Below are 14020 nucleotides of genomic sequence, written 5' to 3'. Positions count from 1 at the left end.
GTTCCAGACTCCGCTTGTCGTTTTGAGCTGCCGTGTTGGACCCGGGAGAGTCTCTGAGCTCTGGGAAGGCCCGCGACAACGCAGGACTTTGACAGCCTTCATCTCGTCTGCGTCTGTGAAAAAGGGACTCCCTACGGCTCACGTTCGGGCTGGCGGCCAGAGTGCGGAAGCCGTACGGAGTGGTGACTTTCTCCACATGCTTCAGGGACATCGCCGCTTGCGTAGACGGGTCAGACACGTCCTCCTTGCTACGTTTCCGACCGGATCGTGGGGTGAATCGGAGCTTGATGGGAAAGCGTGGAGACGCCGATGGAGACCTCGACTCAGGAGAAGATATCTCTGGGCTGCTGGGAGGCAGAAGCTGGTACTCATCGGTGTCTTTGGGTTTTCTGAATCGAGGAGAAATGCTGAGATGAAGTTTTGGAGGAACATAAAAGCTTGGTATTCTTCCTGGTGTTAGTGGTACATTCTGCCAGGCCTTTAACTTGACTGACGGGCTTTCTCCATTACTGCCAAAGGTAAACATGTTGCCCAAGCCTCTAAAACACCTGTCCTTCTGCTCACGAACCACAGGAACGTACTGGGCTTGCCTATGCTCAGCTTTTAAAGCCAGCTCTTAAATGAGCTGCAGGTGAACATGATTATCATCACGCTACTCCACAAATTACTTCCTATTGGGCTAGTGCACTTCCTGTTTTTTGGAAGCCATTTGTTTTCATAACCAATATAGTCCACTTATATATGGTGTGTGTGTGGCTGAATCCTAAACGATGGTTTTGATGACAATTAAAAAGGTGTGATATTTAAAGCAGGATTCTACAGACACGTCGTTGCTCCTCAAAAACACGGCCATAGGTATGAATGTGCATTCCCACCTCATGGCCTGTGTTCCCAGGACAGACTCCAGATCCTCAGCAACTCAGACCAGGGTAAAGAAAATCAGACTAAACCTGACTTGCATCAATAAATGTACATTTTTTTGCAAGGTCCAAAACAGATTGTAAGTGTCTTGCCTTAAGTGCAGTTAGGCCCGTGTGTTTCGCGTAATGGAGGTTTGATTACACCTCCTTTGTTCATTTGGGACTCAGCCTTGGTTTGTAAGTGAACTTTCCTCCATCCTATGAATGCACGTAAAACTTCAAGCCAGAGAACCAGTGGGAATCGGAGCTTGTAGACAGACTGTCAATCATTTGACGCTTCAACCAATCATATAAGGTTTGAGTTAGGGTTAGAGTTCGACAAGTATTACAGGTATCGATTATTAATGGCATTTGACAGGAATGTAAATGATCAGGTCATGCTTTTAAGACTGAGCGATAAATTCTTCATCCTTTATATCCAAACACGTACACTACGTGGCCGAAAGTATGTGCACACCTGACCGTCACGCCCATATGTTCTTGTTGAACATCCCATTCTGGATTTAGTCCAACTTTGCTGTTATAATGCACTCCAATCTTCTGGGAAGGCTTTCCACTGGATTTTGGAGCGTGGCTGTGGGGATTTGTTTTCATTCAGCTACAAGAGCGTTAGTGAGAATGAGGTCAGGCACTGATGTTGGGATCATGAGGAGGCTCCAGTTCCAGTTCATTCCAAAGGTGTTCAATGAGGTTGAGGTCAGGGCTTTCGAGTTCTTCCAGTCCAACCTTAACACACCGTGTCTTCATTGAGCATCGCTTTAGTGTACCTCTAACAGATTTGTGATTCTTAGTTCCAGTGAAGGGAAACTGTAATGCTGCAGCATACAACTGTATGCTTTTGGAAAAGGCTCACATGTAGTTGTGATGATCAGATGTGGTGTCCACCTACATGGTTTGGCCATATCGTGTATGATTAACAGCACCAAATTTGCAATAAATTCATTCGTTTTCAACTAATCATCTTGTCAATCATCACGTTGCAAAGGTAGGAATGGCGTTAATCTGTTAATGTCAGAGAATGTTGACCAGACTAATATTCATGCTGTAATGCTGAAAAAAAAACCCAAACCTGGACATGTTGTACATGGGGATAAACTCATTTCTCATCTTGATTTAAACTTTACACAGATGATGGACAGCTTGTGTTCATCAGTGAGTGGTCAATTGAGAACACATACTGTAAACATGAATAAAATGTTCAGAAACATCTGGCTAATAAAACAAATCAGTATGTTTTTCTTCTTCATCTATTATTGCTATTATTTTATAAACCTTTTTTTTATTTAAAAAAATGTGTGTATGTCTGTAATTTAATGTTTCCAATGAAACATTCAATTAAAACATTCAATTAAACATTAAACCTCCTCGAATCTGAATGTGAATCGGTTACATCCGCATTTGTAGCCTCCGAGCTGCAGCTGGAACTTTTATTTTGAGGCTAGGAACCGGATGTGACGTTTTATTATTGTCCTGCCCACCAGTGTAGCCCGTCGTAGCGCGTATAATCAAAGTGTTCGGAATAAATAATGGTTTAGTGATTAACAGCAGGTAACTGAAGGTAAATGGGGGTTTCCAGGTGAAGTGGACATGAATTCCTCAGTCAGGCGCAAACTCAGCGATGGCAAAACTGGATTTTCCCGAGCAAAGGGCAGCAAAAGCGACGAGCATGAAGGCAAACCGGGAACATCGAGCGTTTCTCTTCCTTCATCTCCAACCAGAGAAGAAGAGCCGAGTCCTGAAAACAACTCCGAGGAGTCGAGCCGAGCAGGAAGGAGTGGAGGTGCTAACACTAACACTAACATACAAGACTACAGAGCTGCTCGTCCTCTGTAGACTCTCTTAGATCACATCAAACTAGCGTATGGGTCACCACACACACACACACACACACACACACACACACACACACACACACACACACACTCACTGTTCAGGGAACTAATGTTGGACCACTACGATAGCTGTATCTAATAAAGTGGCCACCCTGCTGGGGAAAAAAACGCCAATAGAACGTCATCTCAGAAATTCTAATGGTTTCCAGAACAAATACCATTACAACCCATCAGCTATTAACCATTAAAACCATTACCAAATGGTTTCCATTATGTAGTAGGACGTATTAAGGACATGACACTAATAGAAGGCAACAAATTACCAGTAGAGACCCGCAGGGTTCCATTACAGTTTCCATTAAACCCAGTAAAATTCCCATTAAAACCATTACACACTCACACGGACCATTACAGTTTCCATTAAAACCAGTACAATTCCCATTCAAACCATTACACACTCTCACAGGGACCATTACAGTTTCCATTAAAACCAGTACAATTCCCATTCAAACCATTACACACTCTCACAGGGACCATTACAGTTTCCATTAAAACCAGTTCAATTCCCATTCAAACCATTACACACTCAGGGAACATTCCAGTTTCCATTAAAACCAGTACAATTCCAATTCAAACCATTACACACACTCACAGGGAACATTCCAGTTTCCATTAAAACCAGTACAATTCCCATTCAAACCATTACGCACTCTCACAGGGACCATTCCAGTTTCCATTAAAACCAGTACAATTCCCATACAAACCATTACGCACTCTCACAGGGACCATTCCAGTTTCCATTAAAATCAGTACAATTCCCATTCAAACCATTACACACTCTCACAGGGAACATTACAGTTTCCATTAAAACCAGTACAATTCCCATTCAAACCATTACGCACTCTCAAAGGGAACATTCCATTTTCCATTAAAACCAGTACAATTCCCATTCAAACCATTACACACTCTCACAGGGACCATTACAGTTTCCATTAAAACCAGTTAAATTCCCATTCAAATCATTACACACTCAGGGAACATTCCAGTTTCCATTAAAACCAGTACAATTCCAATTCAAACCATTACACACACTCACAGGGAACATTCCAGTTTCCATTAAAACCAGTACAATTCCCATTCAAACCATTACGCACTCTCACAGGGACCATTCCAGTTTCCATTAAAACCAGTACAATTCCCATACAAACCATTACGCACTCTCACAGGGACCATTCCAGTTTCCATTAAAACCAGTACAATTCCCATTCAAACCATTACACACTCTCACAGGGAACATTACAGTTTCCATCTAAACCAGTACAATTCCCATTCAAACCATTACGCACTCTCAAAGGGAACATTCCATTTTCCATTAAAACCAGTACAATTCCCATTCAAACCATTACACACTCTCACAGGGACCATTACAGTTTCCATTAAAACCAGTTCAATTCCCATTCAAACCATTACGCACTCAGGGAACATTCCAGTTTCCATTAAAACCAGTACAATTCCAATTCAAACCATTACACACACTCACAGGGAACATTCCAGTTTCCATTAAAACCAGTACAATTCCCATTCAAACCATTACACACACTCACAGGGAACATTCCAGTTTCCATTAAAACCAGTACAATTCCCATTCAAACCATTACGCACTCTCACAGGGACCATTCCAGTTTCCATTAAAACCAGTACAATTCCCATTCAAACCATTACGCACTCTCACAGGGAACATTACAGTTTCCATTAAAACCAGTACAATTCCCATTCAAACCATTACGCACTCTCAAAGGGAACATTCCATTTTCCATTAAAACCAGTACAATTCCCATTCAAACCATTACACACTCTCACAGGGACCATTACAGTTTCCGTTAAAACCAGTTCAATTCCCATTCAAACCATTACACACTCAGGGAACATTCCAGTTTCCATTAAAACCAGTACAATTCCAATTCAAACCATTACACACACTCACAGGGAACATTCCAGTTTCCATTAAAACCAGTACAATTCCAATTCAAACCATTACACACACTCACAGGGAACATTCCAGTTTCCATTAAAACCAATACAATTCCAATTCAAACCATTACACACTCTCATAGGGAACATTCCAGTTTCCATTAAAACCAGTACAATTCCAATTCAAACCATTACGCACTCTCATAGGGAACATTCCAGTTTCCATTAAAACCAGTACAATTCCCATTCAAACCATTACGCACTCTCACAGGGAACATTACAGTTTCCATTAAAACCAGTACAATTCCCATTCAAACCATTACGCACTCTCACAGGGACCATTCCAGTTTCCATTAAAACCAGTACAATTCCCATTCAAACCATTACGCACTCTCACAGGGACCATTCCAGTTTCCATTAAAACCAGTACAATTCCCATTCAAACCATTACGCACTCTCACAGGGAACATTACAGTTTCCATTAAAACCAGTACAATTCCCATTCAAACCATTACGCACTCTCAAAGGGAACATTCCATTTTCCATTAAAACCAGTACAATTCCCATTCAAACCATTACGCACTCTCACAGGGACCATTCCAGTTTCCATTAAAACCAGTACAATTCCCATTCAAACCATTACGCACTCTCACAGGGAACATTACAGTTTCCATTAAAACCAGTACAATTCCCATTCAAACCATTACGCACTCTCAAAGGGAACATTCCATTTTCCATTAAAACCAGTACAATTCCCATTCAAACCATTACACACTCTCACAGGGACCATTACAGTTTCCGTTAAAACCAGTTCAATTCCCATTCAAACCATTACACACTCAGGGAACATTCCAGTTTCCATTAAAACCAGTACAATTCCAATTCAAACCATTACACACACTCACAGGGAACATTCCAGTTTCCATTAAAACCAGTACAATTCCAATTCAAACCATTACACACACTCACAGGGAACATTCCAGTTTCCATTAAAACCAATACAATTCCAATTCAAACCATTACACACTCTCATAGGGAACATTCCAGTTTCCATTAAAACCAGTACAATTCCAATTCAAACCATTACGCACTCTCATAGGGAACATTCCAGTTTCCATTAAAACCAGTACAATTCCCATTCAAACCATTACGCACTCTCACAGGGAACATTACAGTTTCCATTAAAACCAGTACAATTCCCATTCAAACCATTACGCACTCTCACAGGGACCATTCCAGTTTCCATTAAAACCAGTACAATTCCCATTCAAACCATTACGCACTCTCACAGGGACCATTCCAGTTTCCATTAAAACCAGTACAATTCCCATTCAAACCATTACGCACTCTCACAGGGAACATTACAGTTTCCATTAAAACCAGTACAATTCCCATTCAAACCATTACGCACTCTCAAAGGGAACATTCCATTTTCCATTAAAACCAGTACAATTCCCATTCAAACCATTACGCACTCTCACAGGGACCATTCCAGTTTCCATTAAAACCAGTACAATTCCCATTCAAACCATTACGCACTCTCACAGGGACCATTCCAGTTTCCATTAAAACCAGTACAATTCCCATTCAAACCATTACGCACTCTCACAGGGACCATTCCAGTTTCCATTAAAACCAGTACAATTCCCATTCAAACCATTACGCACTCTCACAGGGACCATTACAATTTCCATTAAAACCAGTACAATTCCCATTCAAACCATTACACATTCTCACAGGGACCATTACAATTTCCATTAACACCAGTACAATTTCCATTAAAACCATTACGAAACATTACATTTGAGAATCACAGGATTCTTACAATACAATAAAACAAAACAAAACAATGATATAATAATCACCATAACAACCAGCCCTAATAGATGGACTACAGGCAGTCAGTGTATGTACTGTGTGTGTGTGCGTGAGAGAGAGAGAGAGAGAGTTGTTTCCTATACAGAATACACTACCATAAAGTCTTCTAGCCCATAAACTCTTCGTCTCTTTAACAGAAGCTCAGCGTGGCTCGTCATCAGATGATGATTCAGAGAAGACTCTTATCATCACAGTCGGTACGTTGTCCAGTGTTGTATTGTGGGGGGTTTTTTTTCTTTTTTTTTTTTTTTGTCTTTAAATCTTTATATTATTGACATTCATATCGCAGCGCTGTTGAATTCTTGATCCTGATTGGTCAGAAGGTACTGATTAATTCAGTAGCTTGACGTGTGTTCCTGATATAGCAAAGTCGTCGTCATTTTATGGAAGGAGTCTCCAGTTTCATTGAAATTGAATTTGTCCTCTCTCAGATAAGGAGCAAAGCTGCCCTCGGCAAAGTGGGAAAGTGAAACGAGGTGTGAAAAGGAAAAGGGAGGTGAGTGACGCAGGGTCCCAGGTGGTGGAGGAGGAGGAGGAGGAGGAGGAGGAACTCCAGCCAGATGTGGAGATTGACCGAGAGCTGGACAGGGAGCTGGAGAACAAGTCACGGCAGCATAACCTGACCTCGGCTAACGTGCGCAGTATTATACACGTGAGTGTGGATTATTCATTTACATTACATTTACGTTTGTGTATCGTTTATACGTCTGAGCAGCTGAGTGTTAAGGGCCTTGCTCAGTGGTAGCTTGGCAGTGCTAGGGCTTGAACTCCTGACCTTCTGAGCAGAAACCCAGAGCCTTTAACCAGTGCATATTATTCAGATTATTTGGTAAATATTACAAAGAAGTACGCAACAGATATCCCGAGATCAGATGTTTGACGTAATCACACCCACAGGAAGTGATTACCAACGAGCACGTCGTGGCAATGATGAAAGCCGCCATCAACGAGACTGAACCTGTTCCTCTGTTTGTGAGTATCTGTGGCTCGGGAACTGTATTAATACTCTGTATGGGTTTGGGATTAGACCTAATGGGGTGCTGTGTTTCTTTCCAACTCTCCCAGGAGCCTAAGATGACCCGCTCTAAACTGAAGGAGGTGGTGGAGAAAGGAGTGGTGCGTTGACCTTTTTTTTTTTTTTTTTTTGTCTCGTTTACATATTTTTTTTGTCGTTCAGGTGTGTCTTTTAAAACCGCGTCTGCTGTATATCAGAGGGAGAGAGACGGTTTGTGCGAGATTAACGCTTTACGTGCTTACAGCGTCACGTTGAGAAGATGACGAGATTACGTACATCGCACTGCAACACGAAGGGATCGTTATTTCGTTCGAGAAAATGCTAGATTATTATGAAAGATTAAAGGTGCAGTTCGTAAAAGTTCAAAGGTGTTTCTAGATTAGATATAACCATATAATTTTATTAGGAAAAAGAAAGCAAATGTACAATATCGCATAGCTAGATTCTGCATTTCTTCTGTTTACAGTTTTCTGGCCCTGAAATTAGCTCCACTCACCAGCCAGAACAGAGCTGTCTGTTTGTTTGTTTGTTTGTTTGTTTGTTTGTTTTTATTTATAAAGCACAATTAAAACAGCAGAACATTCACCAATATGCCGTACAGTCATAATGAATAAAATTATAGAATTAAGACAGAAATGTAACACAACAAATAACGTCAAAGCATTATTATGCATACAAAATCTTTTTATTTGTTTATTTATTTAAAAAATTTTACCCACCCACAAAGCATACACAGTTTTAACAGAGTAAACGGCACTGGATTTAGATACTTATTCGTGTTTTCTTTGCAATCGCAACTCACCTCACAGGCAGCAGTGGGCTTGAAAAAAATTACAAACCGCTCCTTTAATTCTTTTTCAATTTTTCAAAAATGTTTTTTTTTCAAAAATGTATTTTATTTGTTTACAAGATATATATAAATTGTAACATACTTACAGTCCATTTTTATACAAGATAATACTACCGGTTTTAAATTAACCGATTTCTCCAGCATGGTACCCCGTCGTATTGGTATATCATTACATTTAAATAAATGAATGAATTATATACGTGTGTATATGCTCTGCAAATATGAATTTGAGAGCGTTCCTCTGGTCCGTTTGATTACTGTGCAGTTTGTATGTTTTTATAAACCTAATACGAATCTGTCGCGTTGTCATCCGTAGGTCATTCCTACTTGGAACATTTCATCGATCAAGAAGCCGAGCAAATTGAAGGTAACTTAAAGAATGAGGAGACAAATCTCTTCAGGAAGACATCATGAAAGGATGTTTCAGCTAATTCAGATTTTGTTTACAGGCTCCCCAGTTCGTGGACATTCCTTTAGAGGAGGAGGACTCGTCTGACGAAGAGTACCGACCTGACGAGGAGGAGGAGGATGAGACGGCAGAGGACGTAAGACATCTAATCTATTGAGTCTATATATATATATATATATATATATATATATATATATATAGAGAATATCTCAAACTGAGGAGATATTGAGAGAGTGTGTGTGTGTGTGTGTGTGTTGTAGACACTTCTGGAAAGTGATTTGGAGAGTACAGCGTCATCACCACGTGGCACACGACTAAACCTCAACAGATCCTTCAGCGAATATGATGTGGAAAACAGCTGCAGCCCCAGACAGGTAAAACACACACACATATTCATCCAGTCATGTGATAATCTGTTATGATACAGTGCCCTCTACTAATATTGGCACTCTTGGTAAATATGAGTCCCATGGCCATCCCAGTCCCCTGACGTGAATCCCATAGAATACCTGTGGGGTGAACAGAAGAGGAGAGTCCACCAGCGTGGACCTCGAAATGTGAAGGATCTGGGGAGGTTCAGTATGGAGGAACGGTCTCTGATCGCTCGCCATGTATTCTCTAAACTCATCAGGCGTTATAGGAGAAGACTCCGAGCTGTTATCTTGGTAAAGGGAGGTAGCACAAAGTATTGACTAAAAGGGTGCCAATAATTGTTGCACACCTATATTTAACGAAGATGTATATTTTTTGATAAACCTGTGTTGTTTGCAATTGTTCGATGTCCATGAGAGCAGAGTATGTTTGTGGATTTTTTTTAAACTATAATACAAATTTTCACAGCTGTCTTTGCTCATATTTGCCAGGGGTGCCAATATTAGTGGAGGACACTGTGTCTCAGAGTATTTACCATGATGATGAACATGATTTATCGTATACGCTCTCAGACAGATGTAGAGGGGCCTGTGCTAATACAGAATATTTGGCCTTTTTCCCCCCTAGAGCTCACGCAGGTCACGGCACGTGACGGTGTCGGTTGCGCCCATGGGCCCCCCTCCTCCTCCTCAGGGCCCGGAGCCTCCGCCACCCCAGACTGAGTGCAGCTTCATGGAGAAACTCCACGCTGTGGACGAGGAGCTGGCCATCGCTTCCGACTGCATGGACTCTTACCAGGTAGCTCTCATACACACACTGGGATTAGTACGGGCTGATCCTTCAGAGGATTTTTCATGCATCTCTCTCTCTCTCTCTCTCTCTCTCTCTCTCTCTCTCAATCGCTCTCTCTCTCTCTCTCTCTCTCAATCTCTCTCTCTCAATCGCTCTCTCTCTCTCTCGCACACTCTCAATCCCTCTCCACTTTCCCCCTCTCTCTCTCTCTCTCTCTCTCTCCCCCCCTTTCTCAATCTCTCTCCCATTTCTCTCACGCTCGCTCCCTTTCTCACTCACTCTCTCTCTCTCTCCTCTCTCTCTCTCTCTCTCTCTCTCTCTCTCTAATCTCTCACTCACTCACTCACTCACTCACTCTCTCTGTCTCACACGCTCTCTCTCATCTCTCTCTCCCTTCCCTCCCTGTCTCTCTCTCTCTCTCCCTTTCTCACTCACTCACTCTCTCTCTCACACACTCTCCTCTCTCTCCCCCTTCTCTCTCTCTCTCTCTCTCTCTCTCTCTCTCACACACACACTCTCTCTCCCCCTTCCCTCTCTCTCTCTCTCTCTCTCTCTCTCTCTCTCTCTCTCTCTCTCTCACACACACACTCTCTCTCCCCCTTCCCTCTCTCTCTCTCTCTCTCTCTCTCTCTCTCTCTCACACACACACTCTCTCTCCCCCTTCCCTCTCTCTCTCTCTCTCTGTCTCTCACTCACACTCTCTCTCCCTCTCTCACTCACTCACTCATTCTCTCTCTCTCTCTCTCTCTCTCTCTCTCTCTCTCTCTCTCTCTCTCAGTCTCTTACCAGTAACGAAGAAGAAGGTGAAGAAAGCCTGATGGCCTTCCGCACTCGTTCCAAGCGGCCACTGAGAGACGTGCCTCTGGGTCGTTTAGAGGCGGAGCTTCGAGCTCCTGACATCACTCCAGATATGTACGAGTTTGGCTCCGCCCGCGAGGACAGGGAGTGGACGCGGTGGCTGCAGGGCCTCATGACCTCAGACGTGGAGAACGAAGGTGCTCGCTCACATTTAGGACTAAACTCTGTCTAATCCGGTGTGGGTGCGGGTCTTCCTTCAGAAAGCCTGCACCCACACCGGCCCTTCACGGGTAAGATCGGACACCCCTGATCTAATCTGTCTGATAACACTCTGTGCGTGTCTCTGATTAGAAGAGGGCGACGATGACGATGATCCAGAGTATAACTTCCTGGCTGACATCGATGAGCCAGATGTGGAAGATTACCGGAACGACAAGGCCGTGCGCATCACCAGTGAGTAATTTCCACCGTAAATATTCATCTTCATCTTCATTAGCTCGGCGGAAACTACAGTCAAGCTCATATATTTATTCACGTATCTTCTTTATTCCAGAGAAGGAAGTGAACGAACTGATGGAAGAGCTGTTTGACACCGTGAGAGACGACTACATATTCAGTATTTCCCTGTTCTGTTTTTCTCCCCGTCTCTTGAATGAGCAGCGTGTTTCTGTTTTTATAGTTTCAGGATGAATTAGGGGGTCAGGATGAGGAAGGCCATGAGGAGGAGGAGGAAAAGGAGGAAGAAGACACTCTCCAGCAAGAGCCACCCAGTATTCTGGAAACAATTCAGTAAGACTTTCCAAACGCATCAATGTGCATGATATCATCATTATGACTATTATGCCTATGAATAAAGTAGAATCCCATGACAATTTTGATAAAAGTGTGTGTGTGTGTGTGTGTGTGTGTGTGTAGGTATGAGGACCCTTTGGCGGATATTCTGAACCAGCGCTACCGCACAGTGAAGGAGCAGTTGGATGCTATCCGCAAACGAAAGGCTCTGTTGGAGAGTAAAGGAGTGTCTGTTCCTCCTAAACGCCCCAGCAACCCCACCTCTTTGTATCTAAGCCCTGCCCAGAAGCTCCGCCTCCAGCAGCACATGCAGCAGGTCAGCAAATACAAGCGATCTAAATTTTGCTTCCAGAACATTTCAGGTGCCAGGACAGCTGTTGGAGCGGTCAATACGCATTTCAAAAATAATTCAATGTATTCGAAACCTACAGTCCCATAGTGGATTTTGTAAAAAGTCTGCGAAGTTTCAAAAATCAAAGCGCACGACAAACTGAGTTATTGAATCCCAAAAGAAGGAACCGATTCTGAACAGCTGTAACGAATCACAGCGATTCCAGACTTTACTTCCTGTACAAACCTACATAATTTGGTAACAAAAAGCCCCGCCTCTGGTCTTCATCGGCTGCTCGCTGACAGACGGAGCCGAAACTCGTTACGGTAGTGGGCGTCTCCTTTTCGACACACGCTGACGAGCGGTAGACCGATCACAACAGACTGGGACATCTGACCAATCAGAGCAGAGTATGCTCTCTGAAAGGAGTAGTTTAGAACGAATCCTTCAGAACGGATCATTGAACGAGTCGTTTGTGACGCTGGGTGGGGCAAAAAGGTAACGCTGCAGTTTAAATTATGGGCACGTTAAAATGTTTTTTGACCTCGGATGCGTGTAAATCTATTGTATGGGAGCTCTAAAACAAAATTAGGCACGTTTCAAAACCATAATAGGTGCGCTTTAAAGTAACTAAAAGATGAACATCCGAACCGAACCAAAACGTAACACTCCAAATAACAAATAAAAACAGAGACATCCGAAATAAAATAAAATAAAAAACCACTTCGAATAACACTACGAAATTTGTCAGCGATGGTTTTTATTTCGCCTCTAGAGGCCGCTCTCGTACTGTATAATGACAACAAGTTAGTTCCTGTCATCTATATATAAACACTCGTTCTCTTGCCTTTTTCTCCTTTTTCCTCTCTCTTGGAAAGACAAAAAGACCGAGAAAAGTTCTCCGTCTTGAAGACTTTACCGTGGCGGAAAAAAACCCCATGGAACGGCTTTGTGTCGACGTTGTAAATTTACGACAGTTAAAACGCCCTCTTTTGTTTTGTGACTCTGTAAATAAACTGCGTGTTGTGTGTTTCAGCACGTGCAGCTCCTGACTCAGGTGAACATGCTGAGCAGGTCAGTGGACGGTCTCCAGGCTGAGGCCTGCACAGCTCGACAGTTCCTGGTGAGACACCGTTCTCCACGGCGGCGTGGTCCCGATTTAACCTGCAGACCGTAATTACGGTGTCGTTTTAGTCACGTGATCTTGTCTAAGTAATTTACCAACGACACCGTCAGAGGGAAATGCCGATTTTCCCCGGCATCTTTGTCTCCTTTCGTTTCTTACCGTGTCTTCATGCCGTCCGTTACAACCGAACGGCTACGTGCTGTTAATCCACTCCACAGTTAGCTGACATTATGCTAGTTGCCTAGCAACAGTGTTCGCACAGCTTTAACCATTTGCCATGTTTACCTTCTCTCGCCAGTGGTGCTAATATTGCTTTCTGCTCAACTCTTTATACACGAATGATTGAACGATGCTAAGATCATTGATTGATTTATCGATCGTAGTAGTAGAAGTTCAGCTGACTAGCTCAGTTATTAGCGTAGACTTCCTCCTTCTCACATTATGAGAAACGCACTACTGACACTAGCGTACCGTATAGTTTGTTTTAAACTGTCTCCTTCCGATTCTCTCGTGCGTTCTCAGTCAGAGCTGCAGTTCTTCGCGCAGCACGGAGAGCAGGCACAGCAGGTCACGGCTCCTGGATTCGTCAGCATCTTTCGAGCGTGTAACCTCCAGGCCGCCGTGTCTCTCCTCGAGGAGTTGGATCAGTCGCCTAAATCTGACACCGGGGACCCTTGTCCGGTGTTCCCAGGTGAAAAGATGCACACGTTCACTTTCCGAACCCCGTGAGCTCAGCTAAGATTCGAATATTTCCGGTAACGAGCCGTTCGATTAAAAGCGCTAAGGTTCGAGTTTCTCTGATTAAGGTAAAGCGTTAACGGAAGGATTTCCTCCTGCGAATTCCTCGGAGCTGCGGTCTGTCGTTTTCCTAGAATTCCTAGATTTTTACAACAGTATGAAAATATATACTCTAGACAAAAGTATCACAGGACAT

At 43.0% G+C, this 14020-nt stretch overlaps 1 protein-coding gene across 4 annotated transcripts in view; it reads left to right on the top strand.

Annotated features, from left to right (window-relative positions):
- The first annotated feature begins 2318 nt into the window (after positions 1-2318).
- The window catches only part of gon4la (gon-4 like a), a 19770-nt gene continuing 8068 nt past the window's right edge, over positions 2319-14020 (top strand). For 2 of the 4 annotated variants that reach the window (XM_017482281.3, XM_017482280.3), the window contains exons 1-16: positions 2322-2700; positions 6739-6798; positions 7033-7253; positions 7499-7573; positions 7667-7717; positions 8783-8833; positions 8916-9011; positions 9136-9249; positions 9875-10045; positions 10818-11034; positions 11189-11290; positions 11391-11431; positions 11517-11626; positions 11753-11945; positions 12997-13083; positions 13609-13777. In XM_017482281.3, the coding sequence (XP_017337770.1) occupies positions 2508-2700; positions 6739-6798; positions 7033-7253; positions 7499-7573; positions 7667-7717; positions 8783-8833; positions 8916-9011; positions 9136-9249; positions 9875-10045; positions 10818-11034; positions 11189-11290; positions 11391-11431; positions 11517-11626; positions 11753-11945; positions 12997-13083; positions 13609-13777 (1951 nt within the window). In that variant the 5' untranslated portion in view covers positions 2322-2507. Of the gene's footprint in view, positions 2701-6738; positions 6799-7032; positions 7254-7498; positions 7574-7666; positions 7718-8782; positions 8834-8915; positions 9012-9135; positions 9250-9874; positions 10046-10817; positions 11035-11188; positions 11291-11390; positions 11432-11516; positions 11627-11752; positions 11946-12996; positions 13084-13608; positions 13778-14020 lie in introns of all 4 variants that reach the window. The other 2 variants (XM_017482282.3, XM_017482283.3) reach the window with 2 other exon arrangements.

The sequence above is a fragment of the Ictalurus punctatus genome, chromosome 12 (genome assembly GCF_001660625.3).
Source record: "Ictalurus punctatus breed USDA103 chromosome 12, Coco_2.0, whole genome shotgun sequence".
In the NCBI taxonomy this organism is placed as follows: Eukaryota; Metazoa; Chordata; class Actinopteri; order Siluriformes; family Ictaluridae; genus Ictalurus; species Ictalurus punctatus.
This window is presented reverse-complemented; position numbering and strand designations above follow the sequence as displayed.